Source organism: Bos indicus, chromosome 24 (assembly GCF_029378745.1).
Source record: "Bos indicus isolate NIAB-ARS_2022 breed Sahiwal x Tharparkar chromosome 24, NIAB-ARS_B.indTharparkar_mat_pri_1.0, whole genome shotgun sequence".
Lineage (NCBI taxonomy): Eukaryota > Metazoa > Chordata > Mammalia > Artiodactyla > Bovidae > Bos > Bos indicus.
This window is the reverse complement of record NC_091783.1, coordinates 33,837,195-33,857,707: the sequence shown is the minus strand read 5'-3', so window position 1 is coordinate 33,857,707 and position 20,513 is coordinate 33,837,195. Positions and strand designations below refer to the sequence as shown.

Genomic DNA, 20,513 nt, shown 5'->3' with positions numbered 1-20,513 from the left:
AGAAAGCATCACTATGAACAAAGCTTGTGGAGGTGATGGAATTCCAGTTGAGCTATTCCAAATCCTGAAAGATGATGCTGTGAAAGTGCTGCACTCAATATGCCAGCAAATTTGGAAAACTCAGCAGTGGCCACAGGACTGGAAAAGGTCAGTGTTCATTCCAATCCCAAAGAAAGGCAATGCCAAAGAATGCTCAAACTACAGCACAATTGCAGTCATCTCACACGCTAGTAAAGTAATGCTCAAAATTCTCCAAGCCAGGCTTCAGCAATATGTGAACCATGAACTTCCTGATGTTCAAGCTGGTTTTAGAAAAGGCAGAGGAACCAGAGATCAAATTGCCAACATCCGCTGGATCATGGAAAAAGCAAGAGAGTTCCAGAAAAACATCTATTTCTGCTTTATTGACTATGCCAAAGCCTTTGACTGTGTGGATCACAATAAACTGGAAAATTCTGAAAGAGATGGGAATACCAGACCACCTGATCTTCCTCTTGAGAAATCTGTATCCAGGTCAAGAAGCAACAGTTAGAACTGGACATGGAACAACAGACTGGTTCCAAATAGGAAAATGAGTGTGTCAAGGCTGTATATTGTCACCCTCCTTATTTAACTTATATGCAGAGTACATCATGAGAAACACTGGGCTGGAAGAAGCACAAGCTGGAATCAAGATTGCCGGGAGAAATATCAATAACCTCAGATATGCAGATGATACCACCCTTATGGCAGAAAGTGAAGAGGAACTAAAAAGCCTCTTGATGAAAGTGAAAGTGGAGAGTGAAAAAGTTGACTTAAAGCTCAACATTCAGAAAACGAAGATCATGGCATCTGGTCCCATCACTTCATGGGAAATAGATGGGGAAACTGGAAAAGGCAGAGGAACCAGAGATCAAATTGCCAACATCCGCTGGATCATGGAAAAAGCAAGAGAGTTCCAGAAAAACATCTATTTCTGCTTTATTGACTATGCCAAAGCCTTTGACTGTGTGGATCACAATAAACTGGAAAATTCTGAAAGAGATGGGAATACCAGACCACCTGATCTGCCTCTTGTGGAAACAGTGTCAGACTTTATTTTTCTGGGCTCCAAAATCACTGCAGATGGTGACTGTAGCCATGAAATTAAAAGACGCTTACTCCTTGGAAGGAAAGTTATGACCAACCTAGATAGCATATTGAAAAGCAGAGACATTACTTTGCCAACAAAGGTTCGTCTAGTCAAGGCTATGGTTTTTTCTGTGGTCATGTATGGATGTGAGAGTTGGACTGTGAAGAAAGCTGAGTGCTGAAGAATTGATGCTTTTGAACTGTGGTGTTGGAGAAGACTCTTGAGAGTCCCTTGGACTGCAAGGAGATCCAACCAGTCCATTCTGAAGGAGATTAGCCCTGGGATTTCTTTGGAAGGAATGATGCTAAAGCTGAAACTCTAGTACTTTGGCCACCTCATGCGAAGAGTTGACTGATTGGAAAAGACTCTGATGCTGGGAGGGATTGAGGGCAAGAGGAGAAGGGGACAACAGAGGATGAGATAGCTGGATGGCATCACTGATTCGATGGACGTGAGTCTGAGTGAACTCCGGGACTTGGTGATGGACAGGGAGGCCTGGTATGCTGCGATTCATGGGGTCGCAAAGAGTTGGACACGACTGAGCGACTGAACTGAACTGAGACTAATCCATAGCCATCAAGAAGTCAAATTTGACTTACGAACTTTTCAGTGAACATTGATGTTCATTTCTGGGAAGCAGATTAGGGAAGAAAGGAAGCTTCAGGGATTTTGGTAATATACAGTTCTCTCTTCCTTGGCAGCAGTCCTTTTCCTGGACTTGAGAGATGATGCTTGTATATCAAAGATAATACATTAGGTTTAAATGCCTGTAAAATGTAATATATCTATATTCCTTTGAGTAAAAGTAAATATTACTTAATGCTACTAAAGTGTAAGTGTGACACTTAAAAAATGGTTAAAATGGTAACATTTATGTTACGTATATTTTTACCATCCCCCCCCCCCAAAATAACTATAAGGTCATAAAGGGATAACAGTTAAAATTTTGAATTTTTAAACATTTATTCAGGATGGCAGTCAGTCAAGATTAGCAGGAGAGACAGTGGACATGGACTGTACGTTGGTTAGTGAAACCATGCTCTTAAAACTGAAGAAGCAAGAGCAGAAGGGAGAAGAGAGTCCAAGTAAGATTTGTGTTTGTTTTTGTTTTTTAATTTTAATACAAAGTGGAAGGAAGTTTATAGTCATACCATTGCACGGAAGAGCATAAATGACCTTTTCACCATAAACCAGTTTTTCCCCTGTTCTACTAATAGTAGACTTCTCTTTAGTAAAGCTTAGTTTCCATATTTCAGCAAAAAAAAAAAACTTTAGTAAAAATAATTTTTATTTTCAAAAGAATTCAAGTTGTGTCCAGGGGTCAGCAAACTTCAACCAGCTGCCAGTTTTGTCAGTAAACTTTTGCTGGAACCCAGCCTCACTCACTTGTTTAATTTATTGCCTACGGCTGCTTGTGTGACAAGGCAGCAGAATTGAGTAGTTTCTGCAGAGACCTTATGGCCCCACAGGCCTAAAATATTTACTGTCTGACCCTTTAAGAAAAAGTTTCCTGATCCCTCGTTAAGATAATTTTTTCATAAAAGTTGTAAAGGGAATATTGAGAGTCCTGTTTTAGAAATATTATTTTCCAAAGCAATTTGATAAGGAGAAAAAGGGGGGATTCTGCTGAGAAGTATTAGTTGTTCAGTTGCTAAGTTTTGTCCAACTCTTTTGAAAAGTATTAGTACAGATTTGCAAATAAGCAGTAAACTCAGACTAATAGTGTATATGATGAGTGATTCTGCCATTTTCTTTTTCTGTAGAAAAGATTTGGCTAAACTAGGGGTCTACAGCCCTTTGTAGTAAGAAACTGATAATTCTTTATGTAAAGCCTTGATTTTCTGAAAGCGGTGGGAGCGTGGAAGGATTGGGTTGGCACCACCTTAGCAATGTTTCTGACTACAGAGGCATGTGACACGAGACAACTAGACTGAATAGTTGTCACTCATCGCCCTCACGTGATGAACAGTTAGGACCTGCCACATCGGGATGCAAGGCTAAAAGCAGAGGCATTTCCCAATGGTCCTCTGTTAGAAACTGAGGACACTCAGACTGTGTGTGCATTTCCTGTATTCTGCTGCGAATTCTCCAGTCTGCCTGCTCGGGGTCCCAGGTCTTGTTCTTGCTTCTTATAAAATGCCTTATTTCTCACTGCAGTAAATGCAGTAAACGAGAGAAAATTTTAACAGCCTTTTCCTTAATTCATTGTTCTTTAGTAATGAATAATTATCTATACAATCAAATAGCTGGCTGCCTACAGTGAAAAGGACAATAGTTATTAAAAGGAGAACCTTAACAGTGATTTAGTCCTTTTATAGTGAATGACACATAACTTTTTTCTTAAGAAGATGACTTTGCTTTTAAGATTATTTTGTTCCTGGTACCAGTTCCTGATGTTTTCCTATTTTGTAGAAAAGGGCAAAACTAAAGTATGGCAGCTTTGGCTTCTAATTTATCTAGCTAATCTAAGAAGATGATAGCTTCCCAAATATATTTGAAACAAGTAACTTATGAAGGTGAAATTAGAACTTAAACTAATGAGTGGAGATAATTTTGGCTAAATAAGGCATAATGAATACTGTTGCTGCACAGTAGGTCACTCCAGTAAATCAGAGGATTAGAACAATAACAATTTTTTTTATCTTTCATAGTTTCTGTGCCTGAGGAATTCAGGAAGGGCTGGGCTGGGTGGTTCTATCTCAGGGTCTCATACAGATGGTGGCTGGAGCTGGAACAGCAGAGAACTAGACAGATGGGAGACTCTTGGCTGCTCTCTCATCATTCAGTCTCAGGGTTTCGCCATATAGTCTTTACATGTGGGCTAGTTTGAGCTTCCTTACCGCACAGAGACTAGGTTCCCAGAGTAAGCATCCCCAAAGAGCAGTGTAGAAGTGCACAGCATTTTGATGATCTGGACTCAGTAGTTGCTCAGTAGGAGTGCCACTGTCACATTTATGAGAACAGCAAGGTGGGATAGGAGATATTGTTGAGCCCGTACTTAGGAAAAAACAGTCTGCACATTTTACCCATAAGGTAGATTTTTTTCATACTTAGAATTGATGAAATATAAACTTAAAGATGAAACATACCATTAAATGATACTGCTAATATTCAATTCAAAAAAAATTTTTTATATCTGTGTTCAACTTATTAGATGCTATGATAGATATATATCCTTATATATCAAAAAAGAATGTAGTCCGTCCTCAAGCATTTTACAGTCAGAAGTCAGCAACAAAAAGAAATCAATAAATCATTAACGTACTATGATTTATTGACAGCATATACAGAATGCTTTGGGAATGCCTAGTGCACAGGAATTATTTTTACTAAATTTGATCCTCAGAATGAAAAATGAACAAATGTTTCATCATTCAGTAATTATGGAGACACAATTCTATATCAGGAACTGGAGCAAATAGTAAACAGAAGTACCTGCCTCTTATGGAATTTACATTGTAATAGGGGAGAAACAAGTATTGTGTGCTAGATGATGGTACGTGCTGGAGAAAGATAAAACAGGGTGAGGTGCCAGAGCGTCTGCACTGGGGGAGGTGGCTGGTAGTGATTATATAGAGTGATCTTGGCAGGTTCCAGTTTTGTCACATTTGTTAGCCAACTGAATTTCTCTATTTTTGGTACACTGGTGTTTTAAAAAATGTGATTATACAGTGGAAATGTATTAGGTTGGCCCAAAAGTTCATTCGGGTTTTTCCATACCATCTTACAGAAAAACCCAAATTTTTTGGCCCACCTAACAGTTAGTACTCTGAAGATGAAATTAGCATTTGCATATCAAATATGGAATTGAATTCATTATTTCTATAACACTGAACTACCAAGTGTTCATAATAATGCAAGAAGATACTTTTCTGATACATTAGAAAAATAAAGAACTAAACAAAACTTTATAGAGGTTTTTATGTCAGTTATTTATACACAGTTTATTTAAACTTCATATTTATCACCGTTTATTATGCTGTATTTTCTCTTCCTCACAATTCCTTTGGTAGTTCCTTTTGGTTTACTATGAATTATATATGAGCTGATAGAAAAATATGTTTTAACATTTATAATGACAGTAACAAAAAAACCAGCATTCTCGTCACATAAATAAAGGACAGTTGAAGGCATAACATTAAAAACCTTTGGAAATGTACAGTAATTACCCAGACTTGGGGTTTATTCTTGCCTAATACACATCTAAATTATTTTGCAGCAGTTCTTACAAGTTTCTGTGTATTAGTCTACCTAGAAAGCAAAACGCTTACTTGTGGCCTAAGCCAATGCTCTTTCGCACAGATGGAGAAAGAAAGATGAATGATAGCTTGGAAGATATGTTTGATCGGACGACACATGAAGAATATGAGTCCTGTTTGGCGGAGAGCTTCCCCCAGGTAGCAGATAAAGAGAAGGAATTGTCAACTACTACAAAAAAACCAAACAGTAAGGCAGTTTTCTTTCAAATTGTGTTTTTTTCCCATTACACTGACTTTAGTAAAGTAAGTTGTCAATCTTATTAACAGAGGCCTAATGAGGTATCTTAACAATTAAAACCATGTTTATTGAATAAATCTTTTTTCAGTTTTTTTTAAAGATAATTTCAGATTAATAGAAGAGTTACCAAAAATAGTTCAGAGGGTTATGCTTCAATGAAAAGAAGATACTTGAATGGCCAGTAAGCACATGAAAAGCTGGTGAACACTCTTGAACATCAGGGATGGTGACAATACTTCACATCCACAGAAGTGGTTCGATAACATGTGTCTCTAGCAAGGGTGAAGAGCAGCTGGAACTCTCGCATTGCTGATGGAGTAGAAAATTGGTTATACTTTGGAAACCAGTTCAGCAGGGGGCTTTTTAAACAGCTTTATTGAGGTCAGTCAGTTTTTTGTAAAGTTAAGCATATACCTGTGTTGTGACCTAGCAATTCCACTGCTCAGTATATACCCACAAAAAATGAAAACATGTTCATACTACTTCACAACAAAAACTACTAGACTCAGCAATGTGGATTAGTCTCCAAAATTTGTTGGGCTAGACAAATGCAAAAGATGGAGAAGAATATATGGTACATCATCTCGTTGATATGAAGTTCTAAAACAGACATACCTAAGCTACAGTGATAGAAATTAAATGAGTGACTGTAGGGGAGGGAAGAGACAGAAGAGAATGTTCTTGTGCATGAGAGACAACAGAATAGGAAACTTGCGTGGACATGTTCACTATCTTGATTTGGGTAGCAGTTACACTGGAATATACACTAGTCAAAATTCATCTCAGTGCACTTAAAATAAGTATATGTAAATTATGCCTCAGTAAAGTAGATGGTTTTAAAGTCTTCAGTGGTTTCCCAGTGCACTTAAAATTCAAACTCCTTCTTTTGGCTCCCAAGGCCCATCATAGTCTGGTACCTGCCCACCCAACATCTAACCCTGCCCCCGTCTTTCCCAACAGTTCCCTTTTTTGGCAGATTAATCACACTGTCCTCCTTTTACATCATATAATATACCAAACTTTTTGCCATTGAGGACCTTTACGTAGAACATTCACCATTCGTATTCTTGTCATGACTGACTTCTCTTTAATCATCAGTTATTACCTGAGATATTCAGGTAGGCTTAGCTGTCTACTTGCTTAATGTTTGTTTCCCTCAGTTCAGTTCAGTCGCTCAGTCGTATCTGACTCTTTGTGACCCCATGAATCGCAGCACACCAGGCCTCCCTGTCCATCACCAACTCCTGGAGTTCACTCAGACTCACGTCCATTGAGTCAGTGATGCCATCCAGCCATCTCATCCTCTGTTGTCCCCTTCTCCTCCTGCCCCCAATCCCTCCCAGCATCAGAGTCTTTTCCAATGAGTCAACTCTTTGCGTGAGGTGGCCAAAGTACTGGAGTTTCAGCTTTAGCATCATTCCTTCCAAAGAAATCCCAGGGCTGATCTCCTTCAAAATGGCCTGGTTGGATCTCCTTGCAGTCCAAGGGACTCTCAAGAGTCTTCTCCAACACCACAGTTCAAAAGCATCAATTCTTCAGTGCTCAGCTTTCTTCACAGTCCAACTCTCACATCCATACATGACCACAGGAAAAACCATAGCCTTGACTAGACGAACCTTTGTTGGCAAAGTAATGTCTCTGCTTTTTAATATGCTATCTAGGTTGGTCATAACTTTGCTTCTAAGGAGTAAGTGTCTTTTAATTTCATGGCTGCAGTCACCATCTGCAGTGATTTTGGAGTCCAAAAAAAGAAAGTTTGACACTGTTTCCACTGTTTCCCCATCTATTTCCTATGAAGTGATGGGACCAGATGCCATGATCTTCGTTTTCTGAATGTTGAGCTTTAGGCCAACTTTTTCACTCTCCACTTTCACTTTCATCAAGAGGCTTTTTTTTAGTTTCTCTTCACTTTCTGCCATAAGGGTGGTGTCATCTCCATATCTGAGGTTATTGATATTTCTCCTGGCAATCTTGATTCCAGCTTGTGCTTCTTCCAGCCCAGTGTTTCTCATGATGTACTCTGCATATAAGTTAAATAAGCAGGGTGACAATATACAGCCTTGACGTACTCCTTTTCCTATTTGGAACCAGTCTGTTGTTCCCTGTCCAGTTCTAACTGTTGCTTCCTGACCTGCATATAGGTTTCTCAAGAGGCAGGTCAGGTGGTCTGGTATTCCCATCTCTTTCAGAATTTTCCACAGTTTATTGTGATCCACAGAGTCAAAGGCTTTGGCATAGTCAATAAAGCAGAAATAGATGTTTTTCTGGAACTCTCATGCTTTTTCCATGATCCAGCGGATGTTGGCAATTTGATCTCTGGTTCCTCTGCCTTTTCTAAAACCAGCTTGAACATCTGGAAGTTCACGGTTCACGTATTGCTGAAGCCTGGCTTGGAGAATTTTGAGCATTACTTTGCTAGTGTGTGAGATGAGTGCAATTGTGCGGTAGTTTAAGCATTCTTTGGCATTGCCTTTCTTTGGGATTGGAATGAACACTGACCTTTTCCAGTCTTGTGGCCACTGCTGAGTTTTCCAAATTTGCTGGCATATTGAGTGCAGCACTTTCACAGCATCATCTTTCAGGATTTCAAATAGCTCACCTGGAATTCCATCACCTCCACTAGCTTTGTTCGTAGTGATGCTTTCTAAGGCCCACTTGACTTCACATTCCAGGATGTCTGGCTCTAGGTGAGTGATCACACCGTCGTGATTATCTTGGTCGTGAAGATCTTTTCTGTGCAGTTCTTCTGTGTATTCCTGCCACCTGTTTCCCTCATGCAGTGTAAATTCCATGAGGACGGCAGACCTGGCCTCCCTGTTCTACATTGGCACAATGCTCAGTAAATTTTCATAATTTGAACAGATGATAGCAATTAGCTATTTGAGTCTAGACAACTTGAAATTCAGGTCCCTGGGCTTTCATTCTTATTCTGTCACCAGTTTTCTAATAAAATTTTAAAATCATTTTATTTCCTATTTATCAACTACCTTAAAGTCACATTATAAAAATCAACAGTACTAATAAGTGTACAGATTAAAACCCATCTTGTTATTGTCATTTGGAGCCAAATGATAATAGGCATCTGAGTAGTTCTTTTAAAGTCTAAAATACTTTTATGGTTATGATTTTCATCCCTTCAGTAATTCTGAGGTGAGATAATCAGCACTCTCCTTATTAGGCAGATGAAAAAGAAAGGAAAGAATTCATTACAGAGAATTTAAACTAATTGCCTAGGGCCTAGAGTCTGAAATCCAATAAAAACAGATGTTTTGGCATATGTCTTTTCTCCCCCCCCCCCCCAAAAAAACCAGATTACTTTTCAGTAAGTTCTACATTAAGTTTGTGGTATGCTTGTTTTGTTTACAGCTCCTGGTGATAAACAAGATAAAGTCAAACAGAAAGCATTTGTGGAGCCATATTTTAAAGGTGATGAAAGGTATGTCGGCCTTGGTTAATACCAGCAATATGATTGGAAGTACAACAGAACTATCTTTGTCAGAACATCTCTGAACTGTGAAAATTGCTACTTTGGTTAAAATAGAATGCATATTATTTACCTTCCGACCATAACAAAAATGGAACTCAGGTATAAAAAATGACAAATTTTTAAAATAAGGAAGTCTTTTTTTACCATCACATTCTTTTTTGAATGGTGGTGACAGTTATTTTTTCTGCTCTATTACAACATACTTTATTCTTACCCTATTTTATTGTGAACTTTATTTGAATTTCAGGAATTTGTTGAATACTGTAACTTGGGCTTCCCTGGTGGTGACTCAGCTAGTAAAGAATCCTCCTGCAATGTGGGAAACGATTCCTGGGTTCGATTCCTGGTTGGGAAGATCCCCTGGAGAAGGGAATGTCTACCCACTCCAGAATTCTGGCCTGGAGAATTCCATGGACTGTATAGTCCATGGGGTCGCAAAGAGTCGGACTCGACTAAGTGACTTTCACTCACTAACTGGGTGGCAGACCTTAGGTTTGTGCTTCAGAGTTATTTTAGGAGAATTTTTAAATCTTAAAAAAAATTTAAACAGAAACAGATGAGATTCTGAGCAAAGGACATGACTAAATTCTGTATAAACTTAAGAGTCCATAAACTTTTTGAAAGAAAATATAGTTGTAGCAATATTGTTTTATCACTTCTTTCTCAGTCTTCCTTTTTAAGTTCACTGTTGATCCATAATTGAGAGTTGTTGGATTTAAGCACAGTAAGGACCTAGAATCTTACACGTTTTGAAATAGAGCACTTAAAGCTTTCCTTTGAAGAACAGCACTGCCAACTATCAAAATACCTTAAAAGAGTAGATGTGATACCCACAAGTCATTTTAAAATATCTGTTTTTTTGATTCAGACTGATTAAATTCACTGGGGTTATTTCTATTATAAACAAATTATGATGTTACATAAGTCTTCGCTTACCTGTAAGTTTGGAGTTTTCTATATTGGGCTTCTTAAAGCAGGATACAAGTATATTAATAAAGATTCCTGATTGCTTTTTCTGACCAAAGTACCACATACCCATTAATCCATAATACCTCAGTAGCTTTGACCCTTCCTGGGTTTCCAGTGGTTCACGGTAGGATCTGATCCATTTAAAGTGAAAGTGTTAGTCACTCAGTCCAACTCTTTGCAACTCCATGGACTGTAGCCTACCAGGCTCCTCTGTCCATGGAATTCTCCATGGCAATAATACTGGAGTGGGTAGCCATTCCCTTCTCTGGGGCATCTTTCAGACCCAGGGATCAAACCCAGGTCCCCTGCACTGCAGGCAGATTTTACCATCTGAGCCACCCAAGCACAAATGATAGTTGTGCCTAACGTTTTGAAGAATTTAAGGTGGACAGAAGCAACAAAAGAAAGTGTTAGAGAAAATAGCAAATTACATGCAGACAAATGAATCTGTTATTTGGGGGGAAGCAGGTTAGCCCTGATACCTGGTTTCATAGTACTAGAAACTGAGTTACCAGAGGCAGTGGTCTCTCTCAGTTATGTTACTGAATACCAGTTACCGAGTTTAATAATACAGCATTCCTTTTTAATTAGGTTGTTTTATATTTTACCACACAACCTAATAACTAATTTCAGCCAGCCAGAGGCAAAAATAGGAAGTAATAGTTATCTTTTTCAGTTAGAAAAAAGTATCTGTAAAAATACCTGATATGTAGTAGGCACTTAATATTTTAGTGAAGAGAGAATGAAGAAATGCTTTTGTCTCTCACATACTGAGGAAGCATTTCAAATAAAATGAATGAATGGGGATTATTTTTCCTTTGCATGCTCACGTTTGCTAATTTAAAATGTAAGCCAAAGGTCTCTATAGTAACAGATAAATTTATTTTTTCCCCAGAGAGACTGAATTACAAAATTTTCCTCATATTGAGGTGGTTCGGAAAAAAGAAGAGAGAAGAAAATTGCTTGGACACACATGTAAGGAGTGTGAAATTGTAAGTACAAATGTAAACTCTGTCATATGGGGTTTCTTTGAAGTTATGACTTCATGTGCATGATTTTAAAATCATAGATATAAACCATATTTGTATCTAGAAACAAGCTTGAGCCAAGAATAACAGAGTAAGTACATAGAGTATACAGACTGGCTGGGACCTGAGAGAGAAATGGAGAGAAAAGCCTCCATTTCTCTTAGAGTCTCTGTAAGCGAATGAGGGGCCTCAGTACTGGTTCTTACTTCCAGCTTAAGACATTTACGCTGTTTGTTTTTTCTCTACTTATTTGTATTTCTTTTAATTTTTTCCCCTCATGTTATATTATAGTGGAGACTTTAATACATATACTGTTGGGGAAATTTTCGATATTTCAGTCAGAAACTTTGCTGTAATATTTTTTACTTAAACACCAGCACTCTCAGGAAATGAGGTATACTCATAATTGTTTTTCTAAATAACCAGTACAACCATAAGCTCTTTTTTTTCTTCCCTAAACATTTTCCTTTCTAAAAATACAATGAACAGATTCCACTCCATCCTTAGAACCCACCTGCATTTCCCTTGTTTACTTTGGGTGTCTTGGACTAGATGTGTATCTTGAAGTAGATTGTACTAATTGTCCTGTTACTGAAGAGTCCTAGGCAGGTTCTGTGTTTTTCCGAAACTTGCAGTTTTTGTTTCTTCTTTTTGTTTCTTCCCTTGCTGTCCTTTAGCTGTTGGATACTTGTTTCCAGCAATGTATTTATTTCCCCCTTAAATTTTATTTTTAAAAACTATAGCTAGAAAATCTCATGCACAGAGGAGCCTGGTGGGCTGCAGTCCGTAGGGTCACACAGAGTCGCGCGTGACTGAAGTGACTTTGTCTGCGTGCACACACACACACACACACATACACACAAGCACATTAAAGTTATGTGTGAATAGGTTACAGTGCAGGTAAGCATTTGGTGAGACAAATGCTCTCATAAACTCAAGTGAGAGTGTAAATTGAGATCACTAATTTGGAAAGCAGTTTAGAGATAACAAACAAATGTATCGTATCATGAGTTTTCATAATACAAATTGAATATATCATGATTTCTTACTAAGGAATGTGATCTATACTAACTGAACCTCCAGTTTTTATAACTAGAACTAAAATTACCAATTAGAAAAGATTCTTTCACTGGTAACTCTTACTTTCCTTCTCAGAAATCATTTTTTTTTTGTGCTGTTATCCAGTGTCTGAAAACATTGTTTCATGCGTTTTATTCTTTTTTTTTTTTAGTTTTTTAATATAGAGGGTAAATCTGTTCCCTGTTATTCCTTCATGACCAGGAGTCAAAGTGCCAGCCACATGTATCTAAATACTGTCTGTCTGCTTACAGTTCTGAAATATTTCCTATTTCATATTCCATGTGAAATATTCAGTGAACATGCAATACACATGTGGCTGTGTAATAGTCACCTCAAATTTCACATCATAAAGCGAGCATACACTTTCTACCTCCAGTTCTCAGACCTTACCTCTGAGCCTTCTATATGTCCATTCTCCTAGTTGTTTAAACCAGAGATCTTTTAGGTATCTTCTTTCATCTGTCATATCTCAGTAATGGATCTATCAGCAAATCCTATTGATTGTCTGTTCAACACAGCAATAAATGGTCTCTTCTTCCAAATGATCTTCTTAGAATAAAAGTTAAATCACGTCAGTCTTCTGCCCAGAATCCTTAAATGTCGTCTCCTCTAAGAAATGAAATCAAAGCCCTTATCAAGGACAACAAGCTCACACCCCATGTCCTCTCTGACTTCATCTTCTGGCGCTCTCCCACCTGCTCGCTGTGTTACAGCCACCCTCGCCTACTGTTGTTTCGTCTGTGTGAAAGAGAAATATGTTAAAAACCCTCACTTAAAAAAAAATTCTGATCCTAGTCTGCCACTTGCAATAGGTGATATCTTTGATAAAATATCACTTGGATTTTCAGTTCCTCAAGTGTAAAACAGAATTAGCTGGATTGTGTGATCCAGTCATCCGTGTTTTATCAAACTTTACACCATTGCTTTGTTTTCTTTGGATCTAGAGCTTGAAGACCTGTATAGTTTTCACATAGAAGTTTTATCTTTCTTTGCACGAAGTTTAGGTTCTTTTTGGTCACAGCTGCAAAAAATAATATGCCTTTGATCCTAATTGATAGATGTAGTTTAAAAGAGCAAAGTCATGAAGCCTACAACCTTCAAAGCTTAACTTTTATTTTAAAAAATAGTGAAAGGAAAATCACTTCAAAACATACGCTATATCCAAATAACAGTTGAGAAATGTGCTGTTCAGAGCACAGGCCTTGGCTTTTTTGTTACTGGTCTGAGAAAAATTAATAGTTTGTATGTATGTAATAGTTTGTATGTAGCTATACCACTGAGCACACTGACTGTAAAGTTCAGCTGGCTTTTTTTTTTTTTAGTTGTAATACTATTGATGAAGGATACAGTATGTTGCCTTACAGTGAGATACAAGCCCTCTTCTTTGTGGAGCAAACATTTCACAGACCACTAATTATTATCAGTAATTTATAGGTAGTAATTTACTGGTAAGTGGTATAACTTACTAATATTATCCATAGAAATTCATTTTCCTTAGCATGCTGAATACTTTAGTAGTTTTTTTAGCTTCTGGTTTTTAATCAGTAAGCATAACACTCCATTTATTATTCCTCAGTGGAAAACCTAACCAGTTTTATTACAGTATTATGCAGATTTTCCAGCAGAAGAAAGAGAAAAGAAGTTGGCTTCCTGCTCAAGACACCGATTTCGCTACATTCCACCCAACACACCAGAGAATTTCTGGGAAGTTGGTTTTCCTTCTACTCAGACTTGTATGGAAAGAGGTGAGAGTATAGCTTATGACATTTTGGAACTTTTTAAAAAAATACTGTGTATAATATATATACCCAAGTCTAAACATTGAACTTTTTCTTCATGGTTCTCTACCTTCTGCTATAAGTTGAGAGCCAGTTTTGTGGCACAAATACAGTTTCCTAAAGATAAAAGGCTTACGTTTAACTCTTCAAATAACTTCATTGGAATCATTGTTTACAAGCATGTTAATGAACTGTGTATGTGTTACCCTGCTTTTTTTAATCATTCAAATTTAAGAAAGTAATTTCTCTTCTGTCTAGTCATCGAAATGACTTTTAATAAAGTAACTTTACAAAAGTTGCCAAAGTTACATTGTTGAAAAGCATCTTTTTTTTTTTAAGAGGCTGCTGTGAATTTGGATGTTAAAACTTCACTTATCAAGAATGCTAGTTATTTATAAACCATATTTGAGTAAAAAAGACTTTTGTTTGGGAAACTGTTAACATGCAACTCACTCCTTCAAATACAGCACTTACATTTAATAGAATCAAAGAACATATGCAGCTTTAAAGCTCCAGGTTTCTTAGCTGTAAGAAGCTTTTCCAAAAGATGCAAAGTCTATTACAGCTGTTACCATACTTGCACTTTCCCTTTTAGCAGGTCCTCTTCGACGTGATGTCTCTGCTTGCTCATCAGATAGAATTAGTCTGGATAGAGCCTGTGTTTGAGAACCTATCAGGGTATGGCAGACACAGTCCTCCCTGAAAACTACATCATGGAGGAGACACCCTTAGGAGAATCAAATAGTCTGAAGAGTATAGGGACCATGTCATCGCATCTAATAGCTACTGGAAAAAAGTCTTCTTGAAAAGCACCTAAATTTATCCTAATATTTAACACTTGTCCCAATTTGCACCCAATGGGAGGTAGAATAGGAAAGTGCCGAACAGCCCCAGTTCTGGAGTCAGATGTTGGCAGAGTCCCCACTCACTTGCTTCCCAGCTCTAGGAACTTGAGCGAGTTATCGGACTTCCCTGGGTCTCCATAAGCTCAGCTGTGAAATACGCGTAGTGGAAGCTACTGCAGAGGACTATGAGTTATCCCAGACAATGTTGTATACAGCACACTTGATAAATGTCTGCTGTTATTTTTAGTACAAATGAGAAAGCTGATGCTAAGTCATTCATCATCACAAGCGGCTAATAGAAAAATCATGTGAACTTAAAAGGCATGACATGAGACAGATGTTGACTGGATATATGCTAAAATATGTATGTTGCAAATATAGTCTAAATTTGTGATTTATTTTTAAGGTTACATTAAAGAAGACCTTGATCCTTGTCCTCGTCCAAAAAGACGGCAGCCTTACAATGCAATGTTTTCTCCAAAAGGCAAAGAGCAGAAGACATAAATGTTGAAGCAAAAACAGAAGAGAGGACAATTTTCTTTTTAGTTATTTATAGTTAAAGTTGGTATTAAACATTGATTTTTTTTTTGATCTCCTGTAAACTGGTTTATAAATCATTTTTCTATTGAAAGTGTTTTTAAATGGCATTTACTCATCACACAGACAACTATTTAAAAATGTGGATAAGTTTATGTTGTATTTTCTTGCTTTTGCACCTTGAAAATAACAAGGGGCTTTTATTTTGCACTCTAAATTAAGAGTTGTTCATTACTTTATTTGGTAACATGTAATTACAATTTTGAAAATACATTTGTTGTAGTCTGATTTGTTTCCTCTCTTCTTTTTACTCCATCTTCCCTTGCTGTTCACATTCAGCAGTGACTTCATGTTAACATTACAGATTTTTATTCTCCTATGTAGATCATTTTAATCCCCAACTTTCAAGTCTTTTTTAAAATGCTAAATTTTAATATTCCTTTAACTTTTCAACTTGAAGTACTGTTCTGTTGGAGAAGGAAATGGCAACTCACTCCAGTATTCTTGCCTGGAGAACCCCATGGACAGAAGAGCCTGGTGGGCTGCAGTCTATAGGGTTGCAAAGAGTCAGACACAACTAAAGACGTTTAGCATGCATGCACACACTGTTCTGTAGTGAAGTCCTTTCAAAGTGACCACAGATAACTTTCTTTCCTTTGCCATGTATTATAGATTAACATCCTCTGATCATAATACTCCAGCCTCAACTTCCTCATTGATCAGGGTTTTCATGTGAATTAAATGACATCAGTTTTATGTTTTCACAGGGTTAGAAATCACTGATATGTAGTATCTACTTATATGCTAGACCCTCTTTGTACATTGTTTGGCTCTGAATGTGATCTTAGTTCTTTTTATAAACAGCTCTATCATAGCTTCTATTCAGCACTTCTCTTCTCTTCCCTTCCCAGATTGTTTATCCTGTGTTTGATTTTTGTTCTCTGCTGGCAGTCAACTAATCTCACCCAATAATAGCCACTCACTGGTCACCTACTATATGCCAGGAACGGTGCTGTACTCTTCACATAGTTTTTTTCTTTTAATCTTCAAATAATCTTGTGAATGTATGAATCAATACTAAGCTGTAAAAAAAAAAAATCAACCCCCAAATCAGATTAAATAACAAATGACTAGTTTTTTTTTTCTCATGTTGAAAAGTGTGGAGATCAGTGGTCCAAAGCTGGTCTGTGCCCTCGTGGTGGACCCAGGTTTCTTCTGGCTTTCTGCTGTTTCATTCTTTATATGTGGCCTCCATCCTTTTATTAGTTATGCCACCTCTAGCATCATGTCCATGTTCTAGGCAGGTAGAAGAGAAAAGAAAAAAAGCACACATCATTTGTTTTTGTCCCTCTTTAAAAAGTTTTCCAGAAGGCCCTTTCCAGTGACTCGGCTACCTCTAATAACAGGTGAAGTTCAAGCTCAGGGTTGCCTGATTGAAGAATCAGCTTGTTTAGCGCTTCTGACAGGCGGGAGTCAGAAACACCCAAGTTGGAACAGGGCACCACAGGATGAGCAGTTACAGCTGTGTGCGTCTAGTGATTTGGTTTTTTAAAAGGTAACATAAGCAGAGACAATAGGAGATTGTCTACCTGATAGTGGCTTGATAGCATTCCAACCCCTTAAGTAGCATTTTTCATTTCTCCTCACTCTGTGAGATTGGGAAAGCTGAGGTCTCTTTCCACCGTTGATCAGCTCTACCTTTAAATGAAGTAACAGACACTTTTTAAAAACACTTGTCACATACATTTAAATGGAAAAGTGCAGTTTGGTATTTAATATGTATGAAAAGACTGTCTTCATTTGTAAAGCATCATAGATGTTAAACAGTATTTTCATACAGACATGTATCAATCACTGTATGCAGTTACATAGTTTCAAGTTGCCCAGTGAGCTTTTCAAAGTTGAAGACCTGTGATTTAAACCTTTGAAAACATGCAAAACCTCTGTTGGCACTTAAAATTAGATTAACACCTTTCCTGCCTTTGACAGGCATTCTGATTAAACCATCTGAAACCTAAGGTTGTCAGAGGTAGCAGTCTAAATGAGTTAATCATGGTACCCAGATACATACAGAAGATAATAACATGCTACCTAGAGAAAAGAACGAGTGAAGCAGAAGAATATTCCTAACACCTTTCATGTACTGAAAAATTTCCCCAAATTCAACTGGAAAGGCAGCTATTAGTAGGCTTAACATATTCGTAACTCAATTTAAATTGCATCTAGCTTATGTATTTAAAAAATCGGAGAACATTCTTAAGCCCTCTAAAACAACTCTGAAAGACTGCAAAGATTTTTCCCTTAGGTCGTCTTTAATTCATAATGTAATTGCCAAAAAGAAATAGTGTTGCAAAAAGCTATTACATAACACTGGTAGGTTTATATAGCATCACCGACTCAGTGGACATTAATTTGAGCAAACTCTGGGAGATGGTGCAGGACAGAGGAGCCTGGCAGTTCATGGGTTTGCAAAGAGACACAGTTTAGTGACTGAACAACACGTTTCTTAAGCATTCATCAAAGCACTTTTATCTTTACCAGGTATAATACATACAAGTATTGCTACTGCTACTGCTGCTAAGTCACTTCAGTCGTGTCCGACCCTATGCGACCCCATAGACGGCAGCCCACCAGGCTCCCCTGTCCCTGGGATTCTCCAGGCAAGAATACTGGAGTGGGTTGCCATTTCCTTCTCCAGTGCATGAAGGTGAAAAGTGAAAGTGAAGTAGCTCAGTCCTGTCCGACTCTGAGCGACCCCATGGACTGCAGCCTACTGAGCTCCTCCGTCCACAGGATTTTCCAGGCAAGAGTACTGGAGTGGGGTGCCATCGCCTTCTCCGACATACAAGTATTAGAATCAGGCAAATCTTGACATTTTTTTTTTCCGATGGGGCAAGTTTTAAAGAACACACCTGAGAATCAGTTACTCCTGACACCCTAACAAGCATGAGTTTAATTCTGAAAAATGCCACTTCAGAATAGGCATTTAACTCAAGTTTTACCATTCAGGTGTGTATTCTCAGCAACCCTAGCAGTTTAAAACATCTCAAAATCTTTCTCTTTGCTGAGTTGATGTTGTTAGAATGGTTCCTTAGAAAACTGAAGTGTCCTTGCACTTGGATTCTTCACTATGCACTTAAGGAATTAGTGAAGAAGTTGTCTGCTGTCAAACCAGCAGAGGCCACAAGAGAGCTATTTTTGGAAAATAATGGGACCTACGGGCTGAACACTCATAGAAGAAAATTTATAGGCTAAATAGGATATATAAATTAGAAACCTTTGGTACAGTAATGTGAGCTCACTTAGCAAAAAGCTTTCAGCATAGTTGCTGTTGATTAAACCAATGACAGGCAAATAATTCATGGTCCTGACAAAAAAATAACAAACATGTACTTACTAAGATCATGGCATCTGGTCCCCTCACTTCATGGCAAATAGATGGGAAAACAGTGGAAACAGTGAAAGACTTTATTTTGGGGGGCTCCAAAATCACTGCAGATGGTGACTGCAGCCATGAAATTAAAAGATGCTTGCTCCTTGGAAGAAAAGCTATGACCAACCTAGACAATGTATTAAAAAGCAGAGACATTACTTTACCAACAAAGGTCCATTTAGTCAAAGCTTTGTTTTTGCCAGTAGTCATGTATGGATGTGAGAGTTGGACTATAAAGCAAGCTGAGCTCTGGAGAATTGATGCTTTTGAACTGTGGTGTTGGAAAAGACTCTTGAGAGTCACTTGGATTGCCAGAAGATCCAACCAGTCCATCCTAAAGGAAATCAGTCCTGAATATTCATTGGAAGGACTGATGCTGAAGCTGAAACTCCAATACTTTGGCCACCTGATGCGAAGAACTGACACTGGAAAAGACCCTGATGCTGGGAAAGATTGAAGGCAGGAGAAAGGGACGTCAGAGGATGAGATGGTTGGATGGTATCACCAACTCAAGGAACATGAGTTTGAGTAAACTCTGGGAGTTGGTGATGGACAGGGAGGCCTGGCGTGCTGCAGTCCATGGGGTCACAAAGAGTCAGACGCGACTGAACTGAACTGAACTTACACACTGCGCATTTATATACAAGAGATACGTGACCTCAGTTATTATCCAGTAGAAGACCAGACATCAACATACAAAGATGCCCAAGAGGTCAAAGAAGCTTGGACTGAGTGCCAAAGAAATATTAAAGATAATTAGAACTTGAACCATGCCTTCGGATGAGTTAACCTCGAGAAGAAGAGACAACACAATCTAAGTTGGGAAATGAACCCAAATGTGGAAATGCTAAAATACTAAGGAGCTCTGGACATAATTTGGTTCTGGCCCCTCACTTTGTAATGAGGAAAGAAAAGCCCAAAGAGTGACTTGCAAGGTCCTAACAGCCTGGAACAAGACTAGTCTGGGGCCTCGGTCTGGTGCTCTTTCACCTTGAAGCATACTGCCCACAGATAAATTAGAGCTTGAGATGAGGGCCATGTGGCATTATTCATGAGACAGGCAATAAACATGTTTTAAAGGCAAGTCTTATATATAGAGTTTGGACTTGAGTCCATAGTCCTGTGGTTTTCAAACTGTTAATAGCAGATCCCATTATTCACATTAAATCAGTTTACATAGAATATCAGTAATCAGTATTTTAAATGCACATATTTATGTTAAGCATTCCAATCTGTCCTCTTATAAATCCAATCGGTGTGTGTGTGCGCATGCGTCCATCATGTCTGACTGTTTACAACCCGATGGACTGTAGCCCACCAGGCTCTTCTGTCCATGGGATTCTCCAGGCAAGAATACTGGAGTGGTTGCCACTTCCTACTCCAGGGGATCTTCCCAACCCAGGGATCGAACCTGCGTCTCTTGCATCTCCTTGCATTGACAGGCAGATTCCTTACCATTGAGCCACCTGGGAAGCCCCAATCACTGAGGTTAGATAAACACAAAATTCTGAGATGAATTATGGACGGCTGGTTACATCAGCCTCAGCATCCATGAAATCCTAGTCAAATGCTCCTTGTGCCCCAATTCAATTAAATCAGAGTATCTGGGGTATGGTCTAGGCATGAGTTTTCTGGGTCTTTTTTTAAACCTCCTTAGGTGATTCTAGTGTGCAGCCACATCTGAGAACCACTACCCTAAGTCACTGTTGCAGCCTAGTTACACTGTATTTGAACTTTAGTGTACATCA

General features: G+C 38.3%; 1 protein-coding gene and 1 long non-coding RNA gene across 4 annotated transcripts in view; one reads left to right on the top strand and one right to left on the bottom strand.

Annotated features, from left to right (window-relative positions):
- RBBP8 (RB binding protein 8, endonuclease) overlaps positions 1-15,603 on the top strand; it is an 82,355-nt gene extending 66,752 nt beyond the window's left edge. For all 3 annotated transcript variants that reach the window (XM_070778841.1, XM_070778840.1, XM_070778839.1), the window contains 6 exons: positions 2,082-2,196; positions 5,414-5,557; positions 8,975-9,044; positions 10,960-11,056; positions 13,776-13,917; positions 15,202-15,603. In XM_070778841.1, the coding sequence (XP_070634942.1) occupies positions 2,082-2,196; positions 5,414-5,557; positions 8,975-9,044; positions 10,960-11,056; positions 13,776-13,917; positions 15,202-15,299 (666 nt within the window). In that variant the 3' untranslated portion in view covers positions 15,300-15,603. The remainder of the gene's footprint in view (positions 1-2,081; positions 2,197-5,413; positions 5,558-8,974; positions 9,045-10,959; positions 11,057-13,775; positions 13,918-15,201) is intronic.
- On the bottom strand, positions 13,467-19,213 carry LOC139179426 (uncharacterized). The gene is made up of 2 exons (XR_011563794.1): positions 16,922-19,213; positions 13,467-16,628 (listed from the first exon to the last, which is right to left on the bottom strand). It is a non-coding gene; the product is annotated as an uncharacterized lncRNA (long non-coding RNA).
- Positions 19,214-20,513: the final 1,300 nt, after the last annotated feature.